At 40.9% G+C, this 27,353-nt stretch overlaps 2 protein-coding genes across 7 annotated transcripts; both read right to left on the bottom strand.

Annotated features, from left to right (window-relative positions):
- Nucleotides 1-665: 665 nt before the first annotated feature.
- Nucleotides 666-8,311, bottom strand: LOC124693314 (anaphase-promoting complex subunit 4-like). 3 transcript variants are annotated; one of them, XM_047226788.1, is made up of 19 exons: nucleotides 8,126-8,311; nucleotides 7,340-7,451; nucleotides 6,584-6,675; nucleotides 5,965-6,048; nucleotides 5,502-5,741; nucleotides 5,313-5,393; nucleotides 5,086-5,225; nucleotides 4,647-4,807; nucleotides 4,458-4,558; nucleotides 4,304-4,378; nucleotides 3,740-3,919; nucleotides 3,441-3,523; nucleotides 3,263-3,352; nucleotides 2,714-2,818; nucleotides 2,345-2,483; nucleotides 1,965-2,177; nucleotides 1,732-1,881; nucleotides 1,359-1,440; nucleotides 666-1,269 (listed from the first exon to the last, which is right to left on the bottom strand). In XM_047226788.1, exons 1-19 carry the CDS (start codon nucleotides 8,219-8,221, stop codon nucleotides 1,163-1,165), a joined length of 2,331 nt encoding a protein of 776 aa, XP_047082744.1. In that variant the 5' UTR covers nucleotides 8,222-8,311; the 3' UTR covers nucleotides 666-1,162. The 3 variants fall into 3 exon arrangements, with proteins under 3 accessions (XP_047082744.1, XP_047082745.1, XP_047082746.1); XM_047226789.1 differs by having other exon boundaries at nucleotides 1,965-2,174; XM_047226790.1 differs by lacking the exons at nucleotides 7,340-7,451; nucleotides 8,126-8,311 and having other exon boundaries at nucleotides 5,502-5,746; nucleotides 6,584-6,601.
- A 2,233-nt stretch (nucleotides 8,312-10,544) lies between these two features.
- LOC124693313 (phytyl ester synthase 1, chloroplastic-like) lies at nucleotides 10,545-24,441 on the bottom strand. Of its 4 annotated transcripts, XM_047226785.1 has the most exons (14): nucleotides 24,020-24,441; nucleotides 23,715-23,766; nucleotides 23,491-23,546; nucleotides 21,936-22,094; nucleotides 21,756-21,860; nucleotides 16,888-16,994; nucleotides 16,498-16,619; nucleotides 16,289-16,394; nucleotides 15,992-16,125; nucleotides 15,646-15,902; nucleotides 15,536-15,564; nucleotides 15,317-15,430; nucleotides 11,414-11,499; nucleotides 10,545-11,005 (listed from the first exon to the last, which is right to left on the bottom strand). In XM_047226785.1, the coding sequence occupies exons 1-14, from the start codon at nucleotides 24,363-24,365 to the stop codon at nucleotides 10,705-10,707; spliced, it is 1,974 nt and encodes a 657-aa protein (XP_047082741.1). In that variant the 5' UTR covers nucleotides 24,366-24,441; the 3' UTR covers nucleotides 10,545-10,704. The 4 variants fall into 4 exon arrangements, with proteins under 4 accessions (XP_047082741.1, XP_047082740.1, XP_047082743.1 ...); XM_047226784.1 differs by having other exon boundaries at nucleotides 15,536-15,902; XM_047226787.1 differs by having other exon boundaries at nucleotides 15,536-15,902; nucleotides 23,715-23,821; nucleotides 24,020-24,215.
- Nucleotides 24,442-27,353: the final 2,912 nt, after the last annotated feature.

The following is a 27,353-nucleotide window of genomic DNA, read 5'->3' as shown; positions in this document are numbered from 1 at the left end:
ATCCCCAAAAAACCAACGCAAGAGAGCAGCAGCAATAGCCGATGAAGAGAAACGTAAACCAGAAGAAATACGAACCAAATCCAACGATATCCGCTAGAACCAAACCTCCACATGCCCTCCAGTGAAGCTAGATGTATCACCGCATGGGGCTTTATTCCATCTTTAGAGAGCCATCACCGACATGCATTCCTCACAAACCCTAAACAAACGAAGGAAAACAACAAAATTTGGAGCTCTCCCATTGACAAGGACCGAGAACCATCGCACCTCCATGTGATGCACTTAACAGCTCTAGGCTCTAATTTTCCATTATCAACATGAGCATAGGCAGTACAACCAAAAACTATCAATTCTGAATAATCTGCTGGGGAACCAAAAGGCCACAAGAGGCGAGGCAGATCGCTGCACCGCCGACACGAGGGAGGGAAACCCTAGTCACGTCTCTGTCTCAAATCGCACTGCCTTTTAAAATCAATCTAGTGCCACTTGGTTTGCAAAATGATGTGCTCCACAATCTTCCAAATGAAGGCAAAAGATTTGACTACTCGTTCCACATGAAAACTACTCTCGTAGTGTCACGTGTTGTCCAAATGTCAGCACTAGGCAACGTCAATACTCCATGGATTACTAGATCTAACAAAACTAATTCAACTACCAGCTTGTTAGATCCAAAACAATTTTTCTCTATAAATACAACATAGGCTACCTCGCCTCAAACGCTACAGAACAACTCCAACTCGTTGGCCGCATCACACTAACATGCTCTTCAGTCCTGTCCTGGAGTTACATGAGATATTCTTAACCATGTTTAACAACGTCGCACGATTAATAGTGAAACTAGGTACATTTCTGCTACAACACCATCTTGTCCAGGGGGACCAGTTACAGTCCTAGTTTGCTCTGCATGTGTCCCCGAGGTCTGAGTAGCAGCAACTGAGGAGGTCTAAAACAGCTTCAGAAATCGGAATCAGAGCAAGCATCGGCAATTCTGCATAGTCGTAAGAACTGAAGGGGCCCTAATTTCAGCATGTCATGTGCTATGCCCCGGCAATCATGAATGCAGGTTGCCCATCGTGGCAGCTATTTCTGCTTGGTTTTCAGCACGCGGTGGTGTGTGGTACTTCTGCATGGCGAGCTTAAGCTAATGGGTGTTGTACCAAGGTCAGTCCATCTCTGAATCTTCATCCTCGCCCTCGTCCTCATCCTCATCAAGGATATAGACCAAAGCATGCCTCCGTGACGAGAAGATGCAAGCCACTCCTCTTGAGGCTGCAGGAAAAACAAGTTCCAGCCATTACTGGTTATTTAACGTTACATAGCAACTAAAATTCATGCGCGGAAATAAACGCTCAACCTACCACTGACTGCCAGCGGAGTAGACAAAAGGTGAGGTATGCTACGAACTTTTCCATGATCTGTGTCCAATTGGAGTTCCAGTGCCTATACATGTTCATGGCAAGAAAATTAGGGCCATTACTATTTGACAGTAAAAGTAATGAGGTCAACTTCAAGAAGCATGTGTATTTAACTAGATCAAAATTTCCCAAGGCGGTGTATGTCCTTAATCAAATAACAAGTAAAATAATAGAAAATAGATTCTTGTCAATTCCAATTTATAGATCCAGTACAAGTTTTCTATCTTGTTGTGATTATTAATTATTAATTTGACTAGTTTAATTTTTAAAGTAATTTATTTCAGTAGTTCACTGTTCTCGTTAAGAAAATTCATACCAGCAATTCTTGGAGACTGTTACAATTTGTAGGGAGTGTTCCTGAGAGCTGTGAAAAAGAAAAGTTTTCTATCTGCAGCATAACCATCAAAGATCTTCCCGGACTTTCAGAACTGAACTTTCCACTCAGCAGTAAGACCACCTGGTTGTCCTGTGCATAACAATTTCTTTTGTAAGATATGCAACTAATCTACAAAACCGACGTACTGCCTCAATAGTTGCAACAGGTAATACCTTGTAAAGAGACAGATCAACACACTCATATTCGTCAGGCATACGCAGCAGAAAACCTGAAAGTGATGGTGTGTTGATGGTACTGCGTGAGTTGCAGAAGTTCTTTATCACACCAATGCAATTTCTTAAATTTAACGATCCATCAGGTATCTTGAAGCATATGTAGTCAGTCAAGCTATATGAACACGGGCTATGCTGAGAATCTTCATCCTGCTAGTTTGAGGAAACAATTAAGACTTTGAAGAGCGACAGATCATTGACCAATTGCAAAGCATGCACAGAATAGGTTGCCGATAAACATTGAAATAAACAATGAGTATGTTCACTTCAGGACCATGTTATTAATGTGTTAGGAAGAAATCACCAAAGAAAACATAAACCTTATAGAAGGAAATTGACGATGCGGTACAGGTTGATGACAAGGCCTCAGACGATGTAACAGGGTAAAGAGGAAGCAATCCTTGACAATGTATTTGCGAAGAAATGGTGGTGAATGGCATCAAGAAAGCCTCCTTCAAGCTAAATAACATGGGATAAAGAGTTGTTAACATAGCATAAAAAATGGTTTACAGAAGGGAAAGATTATTTATTTTTAAACAACAAAGGAACATATTTAAAGTTGTTCCGTCTGTTGTAAGTGACTGCACAAAGACTTGACTGACAGTACATTAAGTCGAAACACTAACCTTCAACCTCAAGCAATCTAGCACATGTACTGGCAAATAATCTTAAGCAACAAATCGATTTACCTTTCTTCCAATTCGCTAAATTGTTTGGCCAAACTCCTTTGCAAAAATTGGGTGTCCGTAAATCCTCCGAAAACTACTAGCTGCTCAACTTGTCTTGCACTATCTCTGAAAAAAATAGGTGTTCAACACAATTAAAGAATATAGCAAGTTAGCAACACATCATCGCAACATGGGAATATGTAGCATAAATCTTTAACTTTATGACACCAATGCCAAAATCTTCTAGAGTGAAGTGGTATACATATAAATACAGGAATTTTGTTTCTTCTTAGGTAGTGCAGTTAGCAACACAAAGACACTTAGCATACAGGAAATGTCACAAAAAATATACTAGTATATTTCAAGACTAGTTCCTTCTAAGAGTTAACTGCATCTACGAAAACTTCCATTGTGTAATAGCACAACCTATCCGTGTCCAGATATAACCATGCACTTGTGTTTACAGATAAGTAAATAACAACTTGGAATAGGTACCACAAATCTTCAAAATTATACACATGGTTTAAATAAAGACTATGAAACATAAATCAATAAGTAGCATCTACTTACATATCCCATTCAAATATCTGATCTGTTTCGAGTAACTGTTTGATTGGATCTTTATCAAGAAGAAACTTCAGAAAAATCACCACAAGTTCACTACAAAAAGATGATCCCCTGGTAGTTAATAACAAAGTGTTGATTCATGACTGAAAGTGAAGAGAACAACAGAAGAAAAGACATAAACCTGTTTGCTGGTGGTACTTGATCAGTTGGTTCACTTAATAATATCTTGACACACTTCAATACCCAGCTGAAGAAATTTTGAAACTGGAAAGTCAATAAATCAATGAAAGTTACGACATGATAAACTCCAAAGGTACAGCATGAACACTAATCAAGTAATCATAACTGAACATACGAAAATATATAGGAAAATGATATGCCTACTTGTTCAGGAAGGAGCTTCAATTTAAAAGGGCGAAAGTCTCAATTTTCATCGAAATTTGATAAAAACAAGAAAAAATGCAACGAGAAAAAAAATACCAGATAAAGAACTGTAGCTGCAACCCTAGAAAAGCGCTCGACTTGCACAATCAGCATCCCTACTCTCTCAGTTACACCATCCATAAGCTTTTCATCTAACCCAATGTTCTGAAATCGTGAACGCCATCTTGCAAGGCCTCTCAGTTCTGCAAGTCTGAATGAAATAATTTCGACTGCAGGCTATAGATTAAAAACATATAAGCAAGCAACTCAATTTTAATAACAGAAACTAGAAACAGGTTCTAAGTATAGCACATGTTTAATCCGGTCAACTGAGATGGCCTGGCCTCAAATTAGAGAACTGTATGACTTTATCACCATTCAGCAAATCAATATTGTTATGTCATTACAACATACTAACAGCCCTTCCTGGTTTGAGTCACTATTCCTTTTAGTCACCAAGTCACCAAACTAGTAAACACTAAGAGTATAACAGGCACTCCACTGATTGTAGCAGAAAGATGTGAAGCTGCCCTATAAACTCCAGTGTCAACTAGAAATGAACCCAAACGCAGAGAACAGTACAGATATATGTTGCTGGTGCATCGGTATGTAGTAGCTTACCTGAAGATGCTCACTGACAACAATACGAAGTTCTCTTCCAGCACTGTCAATAGCCTTAGCTATCCTCTTGAGACCCTTTCACATATGAAATGACAATTTAGACAGGTTACACAAGAAAATAAGGTATGCAAGTTGTGGCCGCAGAAACAAATACCACTTCACCAAGGGAGCTGACTAGAAATTGGTGTAGCGCTGGACTTGTACGTGTCCCAAACAAAAGACTCAAAAACTCATCCTCAGAGCTAGATTCCATCCCTGTAAACAGTCAAAAACTTTCAGCACCAAGGCAAAATAAAGGTATGTGATTTTTTATGGTTATGGCTTCGACAGATATCAATCATACCATGGGCAGTGATGAGAGAAGGCAAGGCGCTAAATTTCTCATGAAATAAGTTCATAGCATTCGACCATTGTTTGGACATCATCGATATGGAGGCGCGGACAACTTCGACCAGATCCTGAATACTTGACGCTTGTTGGGACACCTGATGGAGCTCATTTTTCCTTCACAGAATTGATTGGTTATGAACTTTAGTACGAACAGTATAGAAGTCAATATACTTACAATCTTTAGTAATGAAACACTGCTGCTATGTTTTAGAGAAATTTGACCAATGAAAATAGTAAACTTTCAAGATGACTGAATAACGCTGTTTCGTGGGAATTTGTTATTCTAGCAACTTCTGTGGATCTCTTTTATTCCGTACAAGACCATAACAATATAACGGTTTCTAAAAAATGACAGAAGCCATTAAAAGGCAATGGAGCTGATATGCCGCTACCTGTTGGAAAAGATAGAAGTATCCAGGTGCACGCAATGTAACCCAACAGAAATATCTTTACTGATAGAAAGTTTCTCAGTATTAATCAGCTTTCCGCAGCACAGAAGAACCAACTGATGGAGGTTTGTGGATAAAGAGACCTGATATAAAGAACAATGATTGCTCAGAATATCATATCCAGCAGACTGAGACATGCATAGGAATCTAAGAAGTGATAAATTAATGACCTTGCTTATGGAAGCACCCTGGAGTCGGTAACTGGTTTTACATTGAGAGGATTGTACATGAATTGGAACCTTATTTATGTTCTGAAATGTCAAAGATATGATAAGAGCAGCGGTCAGAATCAAAAGAAAGCATACATAAAAATTTCTATTGACTTCAAATGTAGAGGAACACTAATGGTGTATACTTACTATCTTTCCAACTGGAAATATTCCAAAAATACTGAAGCAAATGCAACCATCTTTATCACCACTGGACAGAATATTAAAACGTTGACAGAAAGCACTTGAAAACGCCTGAATGGCTTCTTCATTCTCATCCGCAAGACCAGTATCCCCTGAATTTAGCCCACCTACCCTAGGCATCACGGGAGCAGGAGGAAAGAAACGGGTTGTGCGGTCTTCATAAGATAAAAGGTCATCCTTGTCAGTCTGCACTGGTTAGCAGAAGGCTCTAGTAAGAACATTTTAACTGAAACCCTACACTATTTTCAATGAGTGCAAAATGCTTGCATGAGTTGATCATCTGTAGTTACAAGTTTCAATGGATAGCTTTGAGTATATTACAATAAGATGCAAGATATGCCGTATTTAACAAGCAATATCTTGAATAAATAGAGTAAATGTTTTAAAAATGAAAAATGAAATAACATACCCTTGAGAGTGGTTCATCTTCCACCCAATTCAAACATACAACAGCGACATCGTGAGATTTAGTACTTCGTAACATCTTGCCATTCTGCAATTAGCATGCGAGATCATTTCGATATTAACAAAAGATCACAACATAAGTGTCAAAACATATAACAGGTTATTGACTTACACTATGGCTGTCAGAGAGCGTAGAAAGAGTTTTACAATAACTACTACACGCAATGATAAACAGGAATGGATTGATACCATGAAGTCGGTTATGATGAAGTTGCAATAGGTCACAAATTTGAAAATGTGTTGTGCCAACATGTCTGGTTTTAGCATCAACAACTGGCCACTTCATTATATTGCTGAGACATATTTCGGGGAGAAGATTCAGATGCCCATATGTATGCACATAGTTGTGTTAGAGGTCCTTGAGAGCATGTGCTCACACTGATCTCTTAATAGTTCCATACATAAAAGTTATCAAGGATGAAGATCAAAACAAGAAAAGAGCCATTATCAAATCATAAAAAGGAACCATACGTAGATCAGGTTTGCATGAAGTATGAACGAATGTCCAGCAACAAAGAAAATACGCATTAATATTATCTACTCGTTATTTTCAGCATACGTACCTCAACATCATGCAAAAGAACCAAACCATCCTCTGTACCAAGAGCTACTACTTTACCATCAGGGCTCCAGCAAATAGATGTGATGCACTTCCCTGGAAAATAAGAAACAAAATTATTGTCTGCAACCTTTTTTTAACTTGAGAACAGACACTGTCAATTTAACTACTGAGTAATTAAGGGGCCCTTTAGATTGGAGGTATTTTGTAGGTTTAATCCATAGGGTTTTTTATATAGAGACCCTTCTGATCAAAGGAATGAGACTACGAAAATTCCTATGGATTGCTTCCAACATTCCAATTTCATAGGATTTCTACAAGAGGTTAGAATTGGTAGAACTCTTCCTTTGTGTCATGTATTCAGCTTCTCTATCTTTAAATTCCAGAAAAATATTGTGGAGGTCTTAATAGCCATGTTTGCAAATTCCCATAGGATCCAGCAAGTCGTGACATGTCAACCTAAATTTTTCATATTCATGCATGTTTAGAATCCTGAAGCCCTAAGGGTGCAAGTGTGATAATACTTCAAAACAAAGTGGGCACTGAGCTGTCCCAGCTAGTGGAGGATGTCAATGAGCACAGATCTCACTTCTTCCGAATATGAATTTGCAAAGCATGACATGGTGCACACCAACAAATGGCATGTGCTTCTTCCAGCATAGTTGGAATGAGGAAATATCAATAAACTACTATTGTTTATTTTCCAGCTTAAAAAAGGCAATGTGATATTGTGAGCACCGAGGTGTGAGAGGGTATCAACCAGGGGATATAGTCCATAGCCGTTGCCAATTGAAGCGATGGAGGAGAACCTTGGAGTCATCAGTAACCATAGCAAGCAGATCCTTCTCTGGATTCCACTCAGCCAGTTTTATCTAAAAATTGCAAAACATGTGCAAGTTAATTTCTAATGGATCATATTAATATGAATCAACAACGAGTAAATAACGGAAAATTTAAAAAAATTGCGCGCAGTACATATATTACGTAAATAGGTGAACTGCGAAATTCAGCAGCAACAAATGCCAGATCTGTGTGTCTGCTGTTTACTTCACTGCTGCATAAGGAATGTCGGTATTGCATATATAGGGTATAAAAGAGAAATTGGATGGATCAGGCATGACTACAGGGACCGAAAATGGATCACCGGATGCAGATGTTGAAGCTGAAACTAATAGAGAGTGCGGCGATGGTCGCTCTATATAAGTAAGTAAATAGCGTGGTCCCAGGTCAAGTTCAGGTCAGACGAATCGGATAACCTCTAAACCCAAGAAGGCCCGTCTCAACAGCACGCAATGACTACTAGGTTCGGACCCAACCCTGCTAGGAATTTCAGCAAACGGTTGGCACGCGTGCAGTGGACGACCAGCCCAATACGCCCGTGACCTCCCTCGATTGAAAACCTGGCTCGGATCAACGATACCGCGTACTAGGACGCAGAAACCTGGATGCAGATCAGGCTCGATTGGTCAAGCATCGAGGCGAGCTCGTGCGCGCGCGTGCCCGGCGTTCCGGCTAGGGGGGGAGGGGGAGGAAAGGGAGACGCGACCTGGAAGGGGATGGGCTTGTCGAACTGGAGCTGGAACGGCGTGCCGGAAGCCGCCGCGGACGACGACGCCGCCTCCTCCATCTGCTCCTCCGCCATGGCTGTCTGCTTGGTGAGGTAGGCGGGGAGGAGATTCTTGAGGAAAGTTTCGATTTTTTCGGGCGCGCAAGCGGGAAGGGAAAGCAGAACAGTGATGATGACGGCCGAAATCCTATATGCCGCTCGGAAAAGCATAAGAGCATGTCTAACACGTCCCCTTAAAACCCGTCCACCCCTTAAAATTCCGGCGGGATACGGGGCAGACGTGGTTTGGGCAGTCTAGCAGGCTCCGTATTCGCCGGCCCGTTTCGGCGGAATACAGGGCCCATGAAATCCGCACCGCCGCCCCCTACTTATACCGGGCGTAGGTGTGAGTGAGGGGTTAGCTCCGCCGTGTGCCGCCGCCTCCCCAGTTAGCTCCGGCGAGAAATCTCGCGCACCCTAGCTCCGCATTTCAACCGCCGATCGCCATGTACGGACGCCGAAGCAGTACAGCGTCGCCCGTGAGCGGATCGAAGCGGTCCCGCTCGCCAGACACCGTCGAGGAGGCGTGGCGGCTCCAATGCAAGCGGTCCGCCGCCGGGAGCCGGCGAGCGGCGTGCAGGTACGTCGACGCCCAATACGTGCCACCGAAGCTCCGTGAGTTCGCCGCGGGCGGGCGCTGGTACAAGGAGATCCGCCGCTCAAGCCGATGAGCGGCCCCGACTTCGAGAAGTGGCGCGCCGAGTGGGAGCGGAACCGCCGGGCGAAGGCGGCATGGGACGCGCGCATCGGGAGCACCAGCGGCGGAGGAGCTCCGCTCGCCGGCGAGGAGGAAGAGGAGGAGGGGGAAGACCCCCTCTTCTTGCAAGCGATAGCCGCGTCCCTCAAGGACGACGCCGAGAAGAAGAGGGCGGAGGAGGAAGAGAAGGCGGCAGCCATCGCCGCCGTGAAGGAGGCGCAGGCGAGGGAGGCGGAGGCGGACGCATACATCATCGACCTCTCCGACTAGAAGTCGCGATCCATGTAGGATCGCGCAATTCCGTATGTATGTATGTATGATCATCTATCTATGAACTATGAACTATGCACAAATTTCCCGGGTTTTAAGTTTTTCAAATATACGGGGTCAAATACGGGGTCTGCTAGACGGAATGATCTAACTACGAGCATTTTTTTATACAGGGCGAAATACTCGCGTTTTACGAGGCAGAAAAGTAGGGGGCATGTTAGACATGCTCTAAAACACAAATATGATTGGTGATGGTTTTTTGACTATATTTCTCTATTTGTTTTGCACCCACAACGACATCTTAGAAGTTACATAAGAAGATGATTTCCTCCATGCATTTATATAATAGAAGCTTAGCTGGATTGTTTCTCGGAGCAAGTCCTGTCAGCATTGTTGCATTTTAGAAAGAGGCAGATGGCTCGACAGGCACGTTTGGAACCTGGGTACGCGCGTACCCAGTTTTCCAAAAAATGAAAAAATGATATTTAAAAGTTTCAAAAAAATGTGAAGTAAAATTTTGCATGTACATATTATGTTGATACTTACTCGTGTGCGTTTTCACGAAAAAATATTATTGTATGTGGCCTACACAAAAATGACAAAATGCATTTCACATTTTTTTGAAACTTTTAAATAGCATTTTTTTGAATTTTTCATAACTGGGTGCGCGCGTACCCAGGTTCTGTTTGGCATTTTCGCAGATGGCTGTCTATCTTTCAACAAAGAGGTGTGGTGGGATTTCCACATGGGTGAAGACGATCTACATGTTGGACAAGATGTGCTCATCACAATCAAGACCACCAGTCGGCCCAGCCCGCACATGATATTTGTGTTTGACATCATATAGAGTGGTCTAGTTATTGTGAGTCAATAAGTTTCTTATGCATGTCATTTGTTCGATAAGGTGAATAATTAGTTAATTCTATATAGGATGCCTGTCTCGGTGTTGAAACATTTGTAAATAATATAAGTTTGGCCAAATGTCTGAAACAATTCTAACTTGTATATTTTTTTTTGGAAAGTATAGCAAGAATTGTTGCCAAACAAGCTGAATCAAATCAGAAAATTGCCGGAAAATTCGTTAGTGGCATATAGAATTGGCGGAACGCCACTACTGTGTCCGTGAATAGTGGGGCATGGAGCCAGTATGCCACTACTGGTTCCTATACCGGTGGCACGGTCGAGCCATGCCGCTAGTATTGCCTGAACTGGTGGCGTGACAGACCAACGCCACAATACTAGTAGTGGTGGCATCATTCTGGTGGCGTGCCGAAACAATGCCACATATTATGAAAATGTAACGTCCCTACTAAGCAATTATATTTGTGTGTTACAATACATGTGGATTGCACAGCTCTTTTTATCATTTCAGACTTTTGATGGGTTGGCTAATGCATGAAACTTGACACTGCTACTACTTATTCTGAATAAATATTGCATCATATCATTATTCCATGACATTTGACTAATACAATAATCTGGAAATAGAACAATACGGTATTTTCCAAGCAGAGGAACCACTCTACCGCACAAGTACATCCATATCCAATTTTCACGGTTCGAAAGTAGGCACTTGAGCAGAAGCACCCCAAATTGCCTGGTACAATATGCGTGGAGTTATACTCCGGTAGGGGTCTTCTTCTCTCTTCCTCTTGAGATAAGAAATTAAGTTCTCCACTTCCAGTTTTGTGTGTAAATACAAATCGTTTGCTTGTTTGCTGTCACTCAGGAGATTGTCCATTCCTTTCGTCACGATTGGCTTGCCGAAGAGGAAGTACAACCGCCCTGGTACTTTAGGGAGAAGGACAGGCAGATGCACGTCCTGATTCCCGTTCTCTCCAATGACAGTATCTCTGAAATAAAGTTGTGCCTACTTTTTAAGGAAAGGAAAAGTTGAAAAGAACACATTTTGTGACTTTTTCTTTTTTATATCTTTCAAGCTAGCTATACAATATTTCGATTTGGTTTTTCTGCAAGTCACTCAAAAATAATGAATAGAATGGGGAATAAATGTCAAGTTCAAAATTCGAAATATTTTTCCTACGTAGTTGTTATGTTTAAGTGATCTGAAAAATGTCAAGCTCAAAGATTGTGTGGTGTGAGAGATACAAAAATGAGAAGTTCTTTGAAAGGGAGAAAAGGAGCTAGCACGAATCTTGATACAGTATCAACAGTGTAGATAAGGGTGTGCGCTGAGCAGCTGCTCTGAAAATCCTCTCTCAAGCTTTAAGGAAAACTAGTCGGAATGACAGAAGACTGACCTTAAAGTTGGAAGATCTTCATTGAATGATGTTATCCAGTCTCTGAGACAGGGGATGTTCTTCTGATCATTGTAGTCCACAACAACCTGCAGAAGGATCAAATAATTAACTAACAAATATCCTCTCTCTCTCTTAAAAAAGGAGATATAGATGCAATGCAATGTATGTTTTGCCTATAAAAGTTAAACGTGTGGTAGTGGTCATTGGTACGTGGGGTATTGTTCGGACTACAAATCTATCTATTATATACTAGAAGCAAAATGAGGATATATAATAGTGGCACTACGTTAATCCACATCGTCTAAATTACTGTGACAGTTAGATCTAAAAGTTACGGTTAGGATTTAATGAAATATTATTAATCACGTAACATATGTAACATGCCAGATTAGTCAGTTCACATATTTAACATGCCAAATTACTTGTAGCGAGGATATATAACGTGCAGAGGTGGGACTCTTATGTACTTCCCTGGAATCGTATAAGTACTAACCGCTTATATATGTAAGCTATCTACCATGTTGGATGTTGTATCGTAATTGTGTCAATGAAATGCCAGGCTTGAACTCGTGGTGGTGGTAAGGTGTAAAGCTGGTAGGATACGATCAGTTTGGCAAATAAAAAAAGTTGGATTGCTTACACATGAAACAAATTATATTAGCCACTTGATCTGTTTTCAAGGTCATGATTTAATTAGGAGATTAGTACAACATGATTTCAACATGTCACTGAGTCCTCTAACTTGCCAATTTCTAACACGCACATGTCCATCTTATAAATAAAAAAAACTAACGTATTGGGTAGGAGTGCAAGAACCAAACTCTATGACTGATCGGTCATTAAGAAAAGTCTAAAACTTACGGAAATTCAATTCGTCTCTCGGGTACGTATGCTCCCTATACCAAAAAAATTATATTTCGAGTTGTCAAAAAATTTTGACAAAAAATTCTACATGTACATCTCCATAATATATGTGCATTCGCCAAGTTTCACGAAAAAATCAATCTTTTTTATGGACTATGTAAAAAAGAGAAAATTTATCTTGTAAAAAGCATTATTTTCAGCACTGAGTTTTGTCTTTTTTGCACACGTCACATGACAAGTTCATTTTTTATGAAACAACTTTGTGAGCGCGTAGCACGTGAAGATGTACGTGTGAATTTTTCATTTCAATTTTTTTGAAATTCAAAATGTGTGTAAGATGAATTTCAAAATAGAGGGAGCATATGCTCCCATGTTCCAAAACACCACTCCCTAAAACTTATTGGTACATACTTAAGCCACCACTAAAATTGACGGGCGATGGAAAAAATTCCAAACCCATATGTACGATCTGATTTTAGCTTATATGCATGTCTGCCATGACATATGAGTATTTATGTACGACATGATGGTAGTCTCACGGGAAAAAATATGAGATGCTGTAAAGTTCGACAAATTTGTAGTTACAAACATAAATATATCATGGAATACATTCCCTCAATTAAATATCACTGTATAATACAAAACCTTTTTTTTCCAGAAACTACGAATACAAAATTTTAAAACCATTTTTGTAGATGTTAAATTAACCTTGCATGTTTTGGAAATGCATGTGAGACCTAAGTCTTTAATCGAACGCGCAATGATGCTAGAGACACCCTCCTGTTGCCTAAGCCATCAGAGCATCTCCAGTCGCGTCCCCCAAACCGTCCCCCAAACCGCGCCGGATTGAGCGTTTGGGGGACGTGTTTTGTTCGTGCCGCCTTTGGGGGATGTCACTCCCCAGTCGCGTCCCCCAAACGCCGCCCCCAATCAAGAATTCAAATTTTGCATTCAAAAGAGATCGTTCCCGCCGAATCGTCGCGATCAGAGTAGCGGCGATCAAAGTACTAGGCGCGCGATCATATTACAGACCATAGTGCATGCTAAATTAGAAGAAGGAGTTGATCAAAGGCGACGTATCCTGAGTCGACGCAGGCCCGTCGATCACGACGACCTCGTCGTGATCTGCCTGGTGTTGTGCATACTCTGTCTCCTCCGCCGCCGTCGCGTAGGCCGACGATGGTGTAGCAGTCGAAGACGCTGCAGCCGGCTCTTGCGCCGCAGTTGCTGCCGCTGCCGCTTCCTGGGCCACCGCGTCGGCCGCCGCCATTTTGGCTTCGATGTCGTCGAATTGCCCAGCGGCTTCTTGGCCGCTTTCTTGGCCATCTTTTTGGGGGCTATCGGCGGCGCCATGGAATGGGGAGAAGGTAGCGGCGGTGGGTGGGCGGCGGGAGAGGGTAGCGGCGGCGGGTGGACGGCGGGAGGGAGAAACAAATCGGCGGCGGGATATGTGTTGGGAGGCCAGAAATGCGCGGCGGGATAGGCGCGATATGGCGGGAGGGGCGGGATTTGGCGGGAATGTGAGACGATTTTTCACTGAGCCGCTGACTAGTCGGCCCCGTGTCGGTTCGTCTTGCTTTTCGTTGTGTCCGGCGTCCCCGGTGCGTCCCCTGTGGGACGGGGACGAGCTCGGGGCGCCGGACACCGTATCGGGCCGCGCCGGACAAAAATGGGCTTTGGGGGACGCGGCTGGAACGCATTTTTGTCCGGCGCACCCCAAATCCCTTTGGGGGACGCTTTCGGGGACGCGGCTGGAGATGCTCTCAGAATTTACAATCATGTAAAAAAATAGAGACATATTAAGATGCCAAGTCGTCCATGATAGTGTAGTCATGTTTCATCGACAAATATAAGGAAGCAAGCACGCAAAATGAATGGTTGAAGAATAGGTTTAACTTAGCAGATTTAGAAAAGTTAAGCGTAATATTACATCTAAACGGTATGCTATTGTTATTGATAAGTAAATATATTACTAAAACATGACAATAGAAACTAAAATTAGTGATAAAAGGTATTACAAAATTTGTTTAATAATATGTATAATGGCCAAAGTTGTATATGTTAAGCTTCATGCACTAGCCAATTGAACCAAAAGTCCGAACTGATGGAAAGGGCTAGACAATCTACTTATACACTTCAACACCCCCTCTCACGTGTGACGGGAAGACGAGAAGACAAGTCAACACGTGTAGAGTCAGAGGCAAAGAGGCAGCGGCTGCGGCCGGGCGCGGCAGCACAAGGCTAGGGCGGGCGGCGGTAGCGGCTGCGAGGAGATGATTCTAGAATAAATTGTGAAAGCCAGAACTCGAACTCGAGACCCCGGACTCTGATACCATGTTAAGCTCATGTACTAGCCACTTGAACCAAAAGTCCGAACTGATGGAAAGGGCTAGGCAATCTACTTATACACTTCAACAATATATTGCAGATTATCCATGTCTAAAAGGTTATGTATTTCACAACATGAGAGGGTCACATATTTTTACAACAAATAAAGGAAACAAGATGTAGAAAAATATCATATAAATGTAGATTAAAATTCATAATCTTTCGTCGACCTATATATTAACGAAGATAAAATCGCTTAATTTTACCTTATATTAAGAAAAATATTTTTGTTATCTAGCCTTGAATACTTACTCAATGTCACATATAAAACCTACTGGCTAGCTCATAGTCTAAACTTTTCTGAGTTCTATCGACCCATTTAAGGTCATACACGAACTTCACATATATGTTCATTAATGCATTGTTTTGGTGATACACTATATTCTCTCACCCATAAACTAGAGATGATCAAAGATGTCTTCTGCCCATGTGATATACATTTCGCATATATAAATAATTTATTTGTATTTCTATAGAATTTGGAAACATATTAAGATTTCTAATTAATTTTGACACACTAAAGAAATCTTTATAGTTGATGCCCTCGCATTTGCGAGGGCCCGTGTGCTAGTTATGAAAATAACACATTAAGAGTAGCAATACCGTGTTGCTTGAGTTGATTCATCAATGTATAAAGGCACAGAATGATACCTCAAAAAAGTCATCTTCTCCGACACACCCAAATGGTACGATAGTAACTCCAAACCGGGCTGCCATTCTCACAAACTCTGGTTTATTTGGCCAAAAGCACTGGTAGCTTTCACCCTGCCCAGTTCGAACATAGTAAGTGCATCCGGAAGACAATTCATATGCACAGTGGGAGTAAACACGAAATTCGTGTTCACAAGTACAGAAAAATTCTTAGTTCACCTTCCGGTGCAGAGCTTCTCGAACACCGCCTGGATAGAGGAGAACAAATTCATTTCTCTGAAATAACTTGTACATATTTGTAGGATTGACTGGTACTGCGCCATACATACAGAGTGCATCAAACAGAGACAGCTCCTCGCGCAAAGTTCCAAAGTTGCCTTTAAAAAACACCTCGTGGGCCAATGCTCGGACTGGTTTCTTCTCTCGGAAGAGCCCCTCGAGCAATGTGCTCAACTCCATCGCCATGAGTTGGTGATAACCCACAAACAAGACAGGACCTTTGTCAGGAACACCGGCGAGGCCACGGACAATTTTTCCAGTTTCTAGAGTAGACAGCATGACTGGGCTTAGTAACTGATTGAACTGTCTGAATAAGAGTTTCAGTTGATCAGTCCCATCATCCTTGACAAATACCATGTGATGGTAGAGTTTATCTTTGAGAAACTGCATACTTACTTGAAATCTTCACCAAATGTTTTCTTGAACTCACTAAGTGTAGGAGGAAGGAAATCGGTCACGGCATCCCGTTTTCTGCCACGGCGGTACATGTTGACCCCTTTTATGACAGTTAGAAGATTGAAGTCATGCTCCTGGGTAAGGACATTGAATTGTAAGGATTATTGTTCAAATTATTCCTAAAGTTTAAGTTGTTATACGTTGTTTTGCATGAAAATTAGGAATTAAATATCAACCTATCAAGTGAAAACATTGAATCCATTGAGAAACATGTACCGTGAGTATGATGTTACATACCATGAGTAATGTATGACCTCGGTTTCTAAAGTATCTAGCTTTGCAATTATTCAGTGTCTTAAGCAGTCGGTCTGCTTCTCCTGTTGGCGACAGATTCTCATTGCCACTAAATCCAAATGTATTACAGTGTGAGATCAAAACGGTAAAGGTTGCGACTCAGTGGGGACTAGGAGTCAATAAATGTGTGATACTCTTATACAAAAAGGCACCTGGCAAGAAGTAGAACTTCCGCTTGTACCGCATGAAGACGAGAGTTGGCATAGGCTGCACCTGACTTAAGAAGCTTGAGCTTCCACACAATATTATCCATACGTATTATATCTCCAGTTCCCTGAAAAGTAACAGTTATGATGTCTTGTTCGTGGGTTATCACAAAATAAAGATAATCTAATTTTGCTGTATCTATCCTAGGGCAATCTATTGCAGACCATGCACTTGCACTTCATAGTTTAGAATACTTTGTTGAATTTTTGTTATCACTGATGAAGAATGCTCCTACAAGCTAAATATTACTCTGTAAACAAATACGGCAATCTTGAACCCATTTTTGTGCAAAACCGAAGGATTGATATAAAATGGAGAAGGGTGTGATAACTTACATAAGTTAAAGTTTGCATAGAATTAAACCCGTCTAAAAACTTTTGCAGAGACTCCTGAAGAGACAGATCGTTCTGAATGCTCGCCATTGACATCTTAAGGGGTTCACCTGTTTCACGGAACAAACATCATTTCAAGAAGGAGCTTATTTCTCAAAGTGACGACTATGGGCAGAATTAAGAGACGTTCTTTAGATCCCGGAGGGGGTTTACAATACCCCGAACTTACTGAGTGCATGACGGCGTGAGGTGACATGATGCTGCTGTCCGTGGCGGGGTGCTACTAAGGAGCAGCTCGCATCTTTAAATACTCGCCTTGTTAAGTTGCGCTTTGTTAAGCTCATTGTGCTTAAGGATCTACTGCCCCGTTCACAAATATACGATGTTTTAAGAAGTTTTAGACACTTTAAAGTCGGAAAACCAAAACTGATCATGGGTGCATATGCACCTGATATGTATAAAACATATTTCAAAAAGTAAAAAAATTTATGAAAATTTTTTAGCATGTAGAGGGACATGTTTTATGTGTACACATAAAGTTTCACGTAAAACCAACAATTTTTGTACCATGTGTAAAAAAGACAAATAATGCCTCGAGAAATAGACTATTTTAACACCAAAATTTTGTCTTTTTATACAGGGCACAAAACATATCGGTTTTTGCTGAAACAACTTTGTGAACATGTAACATGTCAAGGTATACACGAGGCATTTTTGTTTTTATTTTTTTAACATTTGGAAATATGTTTAATATGCATTTCAAATAAAGGGTGCATATGCACCCGGGTGCAGAAACACCCTGTCCCTTTAAAGTGAACTAGATACACGCTATAGTGAGTGAATCTAAACACTAAAATAGACTAGATACATAACAAAATGGATGAATCTACTTAAACCTAAAACATCTTATATTAGTAAACGGAGGGAGTAAATCTTAAGATTGGCAAGTTTATCAAAGTGTTTGCGCTTTGAAGCTCGTTAAAATGTGAAAAAACCATCTCCAAGGGATTTTTCAATGAATATACCCCTTTAACTAGTGCAATGGCGACCTCTATCTATTTGCTGAGCCCCGATCTGACCTCCCTCCCAGGTCGCTCCCGCTCGAGAGGTTCCGGTGGACCCCAATCCGATCTCCCTAGCCACCCTCGATCTGATATCCCTTGGCCGCTGCTGGCGATGGTAATGGCGCCCGTCCCGCCAAAGGTTGAGGGCAGGGAGGGTGCTTTATGGGCGGCGCTTCGGGGCGGGAAGTGGGTGGGGCTGCTAGGGTAGAGGAGGTGGTAGAGCGGCGGTCTGGTCCGGCAGTACACGACGGCGCGAGCAGTGGCTAGTTGCAGTCCGGGCCCCTAGGTCGATGCGGCTGCTACACCCCTTCCCTAGTCATGACCGTCACTACCCGATGTGGTCGCCACAATTCCATTCGTCGCCGTGCGGACGTGGCGGCCAGGGTCGCCATTGATGTGCAGTTTTCCCATTGGGTCAGGCGGGCGGTGATGGTCGGATGTGTGGGAGCTCAGCGTGAATAAAGGCGACGGTCCTAGGGTTCCTCTCGCGCCAAGACGAAGATCCGCTTGATGTTTCTTCTGGCCGGAATGTTGAATTTCGGAAGGCTCCACCGACGAACTCCACTGGGCGACTCATGCCTGGAGATTGCTGGATCGGATGGGATTCGGTCACGCGCAATCGTGTTTTTTCTTACTGTTTGATTTCAGACGGAGTGATGTGAAGCTGTCTGTTGTCATAGTGGGACTTGTCTTTAGTTTCATAGTGAAGTCAGTGGCGGAGAATGACATGGAAGCTGAAATCTTAGGACTACTAGTGGTGGTTCAAGTCCTGTTGGCGATGAAGATTTGGCTTGGTGATTCGTGACTTGGAGCATCGCTATTGCCAAGTGGGGCGACAACACATGAGAAGTTCAGAGTCAAAAATAAGTTTAGGGTGAAAACCTAAGGTCTGGCCTTAATTGGTTGTGCCTAGCAATAGCCTTGTTCAAGGCATTGTTTTGGGAACGCGAACTTTCTCCAGGGTGAAAACCTACGATCTATGATAGGGCGTTGATGACATTTGTGCATTGTTCCCTTCTTGGAAGAGTAGCTCTTAGAGAATATGAATTTCTAGTGATGTCTTTTGGTGGTGTTTGGGCTAATGTTACAAGACATTGATCACTATAGCGGGACTTTTTTATATAATTTTTGTTTCCTTTTTTGGCCATGTTCAACTGTATTGCCATTAGAGCACTGCGTTGTTGTAGATGTTGGATGCAATTTGTATCTTCCCGATATTAATATATTTCTATTATCGAAATACAAACCTCACAATATGAGTAAGACGGAAAATTTAGAAGGACCAGTGACATTAAATTGATAGAGATGATCTAATGAGCTAAGATCTGACTAAATGGGTTAGACTGACAGGTATGCTACCAATTAATGAGCTTAACGAGCAACTCGCAAGTCTCCCTAGCTCGCTTGCTAAGCTTGTTAAACATAAGGAGCTGAAAACAAAACTTAACTTTGTTTTGCTAATAATAGTAGGAAAGCTTAAACAAGCTGAGCTATCGAAGCACTAATGGGCTTTTTGAGTTTCGAGCCTTTTGTAAACATATGGGAAGGTGAATAGAGACAGTGTCAAGTTGCTTAACATGCAGACTTGATGTTCAATCCGGTGGTTATGATGGTTTGTCTATTCTAGGCAATAGCCTACCTTTGCCGATGTCAGCATGTCCTCGAACGCCGTTTTCCTTGTCGGTGGTATCGCCATAGAGCACTAACTCCCACTTCATCCCAAACTAATGCGATCTCTGGGTGAAAACCTAGATTTTTTTCTTGGAGGGAGCCGGTGGCAGTGGCGTCTTCGTCTTCCTTCCTTGAGGCCATGGCCTTAGAATCACAGTCATTCGTCTGCATGCCGGAGGTTTGTTGCCAAACCAGTTTGTCTCGTCGATGGGCTTTGTGGGAATCGAGTCAGCAATCTCGAGGTTGTTCTTGCATTTTGGGGCGGCGGACCCAGATTGCTATGCATTGGCGACCCTATGAGGTAGGGTTGGTGGTGACGATCTGGTGCCACATGGGTGGCAGGGTCTGTCTATTTTGGTAGATGCAGCTCTAGGGTTAGTTCTTGCTTGCATGTCGGGTAGCGGCCCCGGATTTGACGCAACTGCTGAGGTCGGTTAGACATATATCTATCGTTTAGGTTGCAATTGCCTAGGCCACATCATTGTGCAACTTCTGCACCTCGTCTACCCTAAACGATCTCCGGGCGAAAGCCACATATCTGTTTCTAGATCACACGATGACCACGTCTTTGATGTCATCACCTCCTATGAGGCACCGTCTTGGAGCCACTTCAAACTTCTTGGTCACTTGATATCTTTGTTGAAATGCGGTTGACTGGCATGAGATCCATAGAAGGGGTTTGAGATGGTAGTTGAAGGTGGTAGTTCTTGACAAGGTGTGCTCATTTGTCTATATGCTCAACCAAGTTTGAGAAAGATCCATATGCCCCATTCAGAAGCTGGGTTAGCGAGTTTATGGACCATCTTAGAAATTCTTTCATGTTTGACACGCCTTCCTATTTTTCTGGGGCACCGTTAGACGGACAATCTCATAGCGCCTCGACGTTGAATGGTTGGTTTTCTTCCTCTGTGAATGTCATGCAATTTTTTTTTTTGCTTTATATTCTCTTTGTCTATTCTTTTTTTCATTTTTATTCCTCCCTATCAATGAAATTGGCATTAATGCTTCTTTCAAAAAAAAGAACAAGTTCCTTTCTCATGTAGAATAGCCTAAATCATACTCACTCGGTTAGAACCGTCATGTGTAATGAAGTACCACAATAATTCATATGAGAAACCCACCATGAAGTGCACACACGGTTCTTGAGGATTACCCATTTATGATATTCTTTTTACTAGCTCTATGTCCACAGAGTATTAAGTTTGCTATAGGTCAACTCTAGGATAGCTAGATTTGCATCGTGATTTATACACATGAGAATTACACAATGGGTGCCATTGCACATCTTATTTTGTAGTTGCGCATGAATTACAGATGAGAATTTAAGTTAGTTCTAGGTCTACCGAGAATTAACCGCGTCCTTATGATATTTACCACATGTCCTTATGATATTTACCACATCATCGACATTTTTTTTTGGAAACATTGGTTGTCTTGAGAATTTCCTTGGAAAAATACTGCAAATACTTAGGGTCCAAACAATAAAAAAATTTGTGCAACTTGTATTATGGTACGATTAACCAGGGATGGAGCCATGAAATTAACTAGGGATGGAGCATGATAAAAAACTGTGCAACTTGTATTAACGTATATATATTCTACGAGTTGGTGTGTGTGGGTGGGTGGGTGGGTAGGTGGGCATTAAATTAATTCTGGTATCAAATACGCATAATGTTAATGGGTCTTTCACAAAATTTTCCTCCACGAGGCCATGGCCCCAACCATTCCCCTGCCAGCTCCGTCCCTCGGATTAACTATACTTCCTCCAATTCATATTACTTGCTATTAATATGGATGTATCTAGAATTAAAATGTATCTAGATACATCTATACTAGAGTCAACTAATATGAATCGGAGGGAGTATTAGAATGAGAAGTCACCTAGTTCACTAGGTAGGAAAGTGGATGTACCAAATTATTGCAAGTCTCTGTTCAACTCCTTGATGACTTGGTCACAAACGTGAGAGATAACTTTATCTTCAAAGGAGGCCAACAATTTTTATCTCATTTTCATATAGTCAATTTTTTTTCGAGAATGCATATAGTCAATATTAAAGTTGAAATCGACACTCCAACCCGACCATGAGAATCTAGATAAATGAAAAGGCGTTTATTATAAAGTTGTGAGAAATGTACCAATGAAATATCTCAAAAGGTGTGGATGTATAACTGAAAGGTTGCTTGGCATCAAGTCCAAAAGAGGCAATATTGCTTGCACCAGAGTTTCCGCAAATGACGTTCCTGAAAGGGCAGATTGAATTATATGGGATTGTAAGTACCCTATCAAATTATACTGGATGTATCATATATACTTGCCTGGATTTACTACTATTAGAACCAAGTCAATTTCTGGATTGTGAGCTGCCACCGAAATAGCCAAGCATCCACCAAGAGAATCTCCAACTACAAATACTGGTCTGTTTGGTGATAAAGCATGCTCATATTTGATACATTCGTCAACAATTTGTAATAGCTCTGTAAACATTTAAATTCGACATCAGTGAAGGGGAATCTTACAAACATGGTTCCCGTTACTCATGTTTTAAGTGCCAAAGTATATGAAAGTACTTCCTCTGATCCAAATTACTTGCTGCAGATTCATTTAATATAATAGGTCTTAGGCAACGTTTTGCCTAAATCTGTGCCACAATGAGAACTGTGCATTGCATATTCAATTAATTCTCATGATTTAAGTAACAATTTTGATTATACTAGCACCCATTAACATACATATGCAGTGCACAATTGTGCATTGTACATCACATGTCGATTCAACAGGCCATTTGCACACCTACATTTTTTTAGCCCGAATAAGAAAAACAAGTAATGCAGTATGATCATATATCACATACAAATATTATAAGTGCGCCCAAGACTTACGTAAAATAACTGGAATCATGGAAACGGGAAAACATAAGATAAAAATCACGGTTCAGTGTAACTGTCATTTAAGTATTTAAATATTTAATTTAAAATATTGCCAAAAATTCACCCACATTGTTGTATCCTTGGCGTATATAGAGCAAACAACTACAAACATTATAGAGTGAATCCTACTTTTTAATCTCCAGTTACCCATTTGTTACACCAATTAACCCGTTGAGTGAAAATCGGTCAGGATTACCTCATTAGAAGGTTTGGACACTCATTTTATGATGTGTGTCCGTTGGAAAAGGTGCGAGGTAATGATCGAGATTCTAAAATATCAGGAGTACGACGAGGAATGGGATGAATGGGTAAGAGAAATTTGTATATGATTGTGGATGACATCCTACGATCTTTACATATTTTGTCGCACCACATCGACATAACATGTCAGTCCTATCTAACAAAAATAAACAAAATGCTAAACTTGGTAAAACCATGTTCAAAGTCTACTAGATAGTATACAAATGCACAACTGCTAGGTAAAAGCTGGAATTCACTAAAAATGTATTGCCAAGTAGCCTAGTAAAAGCAGATTTTCTTTGACTTTGGAAGAGTTAGGAAGGTGTATTTTGGGAGTTAGTCACAATAATTAAATCTAGGTTTGCAATACTTTGGAGGGCATATTTTGGGAGTTAGTGACAATAATTAAATCTAGGTTTGCAAGATTCCAACTAAATTCATTAATCATTAAATTATGATCAAATGGACGGTTAAGATAGTTAAATTCTAATCTTATATTTTATAGGAGTATGGATACAATACATATAATATAAAAGATAGTTTATTCAGGGTTGTGTATCTTTGATTTTAAAACAGAGCCAAGGGCCTGTTTATAATTTTGGAGCTGTTTATCATAATCAGGTAAAAGCTAAAAAATTACATGGAAATGGCAAGCTAATGCAAGTAGTTAATACTGTCTGAAATTTAAGCCATTTATATGTACCTCCAAATGATGTACGATCGTTTACTGGTATGTGCAAACAGCGGACCTCAAATACCCTGCGGAGAAAAAAAGAGAGTGAAAGAAGCTGACCAGTATATCATTTTGAGGAATATTTTTGCCTATATGGACCAAAGAATCCCGGCATACACGTGTCTTCTAGACTTGATTATGTAAGTGCAATACATCAAATTACTCAGAAAAGCCGCACGACGAATAATACTCACATGCCCAAGGATTTGTGGTGCAAAATGAGCTCCATTCCAACACCATCCGTTCCTGCAGATCCCATAATTAGAAAAACAACCCTTATAGGCTGCCAGGGGAAGAAATCCTAGACAAATGTACCTTCGGTGAATCGATCAATGCATTTTTAAGAATTTATACTAGTCCTTAACATACCAGTCCGAGAGCTTTTTTCACAGTTGATGTTAGTCTGGAACTTGAGTTGTTCATGTTAGCTGAATGTTGAGACACCACTACTGTTGTACTTGTACCCTGAGAAGTGAGAAGGCACAACATTTGGACGAACCTGGCAAGAACAGCAGCAGAGGTGCGCTGTTAACCACCGGCCGCCCGCACTCCACGGGGCAGAACCACCGAGGTGGCCCTCCATCGTCTATGGGCATGGTCCTCACCGCCTCCAGGTAATCCTTCATGGTGACGCTCCCGAACCCATCATCACAAAGAACCTCCAATCCCATCACATCCGCCGCCGCCTTCGTCTTCCTCGTCCTCTTGCTATTCCCCTGCTTCTTCTCCCAGTTCACTGCTTCGGTCCAGCTTGCACGGAAGCAGAACCGGGCATGCCGTCCAAGATAGCAGCTAACCGGGTTAACGCCGAAGGGGCGCAGAATGGCGTGGAGGGCAATGGACATGGCGGGAAGGTGGAGCTCTTACGCATAAGACATGGGTTCGAGGAACAGAGTGAAATAAACAGATGAAGGTAGTGCAGAGGATAAGACTGAAATAAGCTGAATATTCATTAGTCATATAGGAGAGGAGTTTTACGCGTGGGCCATCGGATTTTTGTAAGGTACTCCCTCCTTCTATCTATTTGCATACTTTTCTTGTTAGAAAATGAAAAAAAAAACATTGACATCTGGATGTCAGCACTAATTGGAGTATGCATTTGCAGATGTGGTGATAAAGGGGAAATAATCCATTCTCATTGTCATACCATATCCCACTTTTTGACACCTAGCTCCACATCATGTATTCGGGGTTTCAAACGCCTGCAGATTACAGCAGATCCATGATGTTTTGCGCCCTTCGCTACATAGTTGCAGTATTGCCACATGGAGCTGTGACTCCCTTTGACGTTACCATAAAATTACAATGCGTCTGGTGATACCAACTTATAAATGAAAACTGTGTGAAAATCTCATTGCAAGATTTCACAAAAAACTTGAAAATAATGTGTGTTAGGTAGGTGATGTTCTACAAATACCAGTTTTTTTTTTAGCTCAGATCGTATTTCTTTTTGAGGTAAAATAAAAATGTATTATGTCTGCATAATGATGTTGTACTTGTATTGTTTAGACTTGCATTTGATTTTTCGTACCTCCCAAAATAAATTTGGTTTGGAGAAAGCTGTCAATATGAAGCTTAATTATCTTATACATTTTTGAGAAACTATCCGGGAAAAAGTTTAATTTTTATAAAAGTGAGATTTTCTGTTTTGGAAAGGCCGGAGATGCTGAAAATGAGTATAATAAAATTTTCTGTTGTGAAGTAGGACCACTTTAGTTTAAGTATTTGGGTTCATTATAGAAAGCTATTAAATACAGAATGGAAACCAGTTGATGACCGCTTTGAAAGGAAGCCAGGATCCTTGCTATGAAAGATACTCCGATATGGAGACCGTCTTGTCCTGATTAATTCAGTTCTGACAAGTTTACCTATGTGTTTTTTAGAGATACCAAAAGGGGTAAGGAAAAGATTAGATTATTATAGATCATATCTTTTTCTGACAAAATGATCAAAAAAAAAGAACTATTGTTTAACGAAATGTAGTATTTGTTGCCCAAAGGATCAGGGGGGTTGGGTATTGAGATTCTAGATATAAAAAATATATGCTTATTAAACACATGGCTTTTTAAGTTTTGATGAAATGGGGCAGAAGCTGCTACATAATAAGTATCTTAGAAGAAAATCTCTATCCAAGTCCAAGCAAGACCTACGAATTCTCCATTTTGAAAGGGATAATGCATGGGAAGGAATAGTTCTTCCATCGTATTTCTTTTATCATTGGTGATGGACAGACCACACGGTTTTAGGAGGACTCATGGCTTGGTCAAATACTACAACTACTTAGTATCCATCATTATATAATACTACCTTCGTCTCAAATCTTAAGGCTTATATTATTTTAGGAAGTCAAACTATGTCAAGTTTGACTAACCTTTTACCAAAAATCATTAACATGCAAAATACAAAACTAATATCATCAAATAGATAATGAAATATATTTTCGTATGGTATCTACAAAATATTGTATTTGCTGATAGTTTTTTCTAAAATTTTGATCAAACTTTACTTGGTTTAACTTTTCAAAATATATAAGCCTTGAGATTTGGGATGGAGGAGTATTATGCAACACAAAAATGTGAGTGTGGCTGATGTGATGATTCAAACACCATTGAATATTAGATTTAGACGAGTATTGAGAGATGACAAATGGGAAGAGTGGCTGAACTTGGTTGAACGTTTGATGGGGGTGCAGCTCACTGATGAACCAGATAGATTTTCATGGCACTTAACGGCGTAAGGGATTTTTTCGGTGAAGTCTTTGTATGCTGATTATATGAATGACCATACCTGCTTCTTGAAGAAATACTTGTGAAAACTAAAGGTACCACTGAAACTTAGAATTTTCATGTGGTTCCTAAACATAAGAGTTCTTACAAAAACCAATTTGGCAAAAAGAAAATGAACAAGGTGTACAGAATGCGCTTTAATTTGTAACTCAGAGGAGTTGGTGGAACATTTGTTTATACGTTGCCCATTTGCTAAACTAATTTGGAGAGTGGTTTATTTTATTTTGAATATGTCAGCCCCAACCAATAAAAAAATTGCTACTTGGTTAAATGTAATCGATAAATAAAATTATAGCTTGGATTGGTGTGGGAGTTTATGGTTTACTTTGGGCAATGTTGAATTGTCGAAATTGTACATGTGTTATCTTTAACAAAGCTAGTCGTGCTCAATTTTTGCAAGTTATCGATAAGGCTACATACTGTATCAACACACAGTTCTACCTTCTACCAGCAGGATTAAATAGATTACGAATGCACTCGATTGATAGTGGTTGTACGGGCTATCTTCAACTTGAGCGGCAGACAACGTTTCAACAGGATACACGATTCTTGGAGTTTGCTTTGTATTATTTCTTTCTATGGCTTATTCATGTCGTTGCTATAAGTGACCCCTATGAATATGTAAACTCTGAATGCCAGGATATCCCCATTACAATTCGTTTTTATTTGAACTTGCAATTTTGCATATTTGTGGAGCATCACCTCTCTAGTACACTTTTTTTCCAAAGTCTAAAAAAAATATAAAGTATGTTTCATTTAGATCCATCCATTTTTTACAGTAATTTAATTTTCAACCAGCCATTTGTGTACTAGTAAAATATGCTTGAGAGCATCCCAGTCATTGGGGCTCCCCAGGCCGAAATCCGGCGCTATTTAGCGCCGGATGGATGTATTTTTTTTTGGCCTGGGAGGCCCATTTCCCAGCGGCGTGCCCATGGTCGCCTTCTGACGCTCACCCACCTCGTGCATAGTGACGGTGCATTCGTCGGGAAGGGCAACCGTCGGAGTGCTCTCGACGCATTGAACCGCCGTAATGGTCCGCGAAGT

The sequence above is a fragment of the Lolium rigidum genome, chromosome 2 (genome assembly GCF_022539505.1).
Source record: "Lolium rigidum isolate FL_2022 chromosome 2, APGP_CSIRO_Lrig_0.1, whole genome shotgun sequence".
NCBI lineage: Eukaryota > Viridiplantae > Streptophyta > Magnoliopsida > Poales > Poaceae > Lolium > Lolium rigidum.
Note: the sequence above shows the minus strand (reverse complement) of the source record. Positions and strands in the feature narration are given on the sequence as shown.

Coding starts and splice junctions, on each gene's coding strand:
- LOC124693314 (XM_047226788.1), bottom strand. CDS start 8,221: ATGGCGGAGGAGCAGATGGAGGAGGCGGCGTCGTCGTCCGCGGCGGCT. Junction 4,808..5,085: donor ACTTCTATCTTTTCCAACAG/GTAGCGGCATAT, acceptor AATTCTGTGAAG/GAAAAATGAGCTCCATCAGG. Junction 2,484..2,713: donor TTTAGCGAATTGGAAGAAAG/GTAAATCGATTT, acceptor CATGTTATTTAG/CTTGAAGGAGGCTTTCTTGA.
- LOC124693313 (XM_047226784.1), bottom strand. CDS start 24,365: ATGTCCATTGCCCTCCACGCCATTCTGCGCCCCTTCGGCGTTAACCCG. Junction 22,095..23,490: donor CGATCGTACATCATTTGGAG/GTACATATAAAT, acceptor AAATGTTTACAG/AGCTATTACAAATTGTTGAC. Junction 11,006..11,413: donor GAAGATCTTCCAACTTTAAG/GTCAGTCTTCTG, acceptor ACTTTATTTCAG/AGATACTGTCATTGGAGAGA.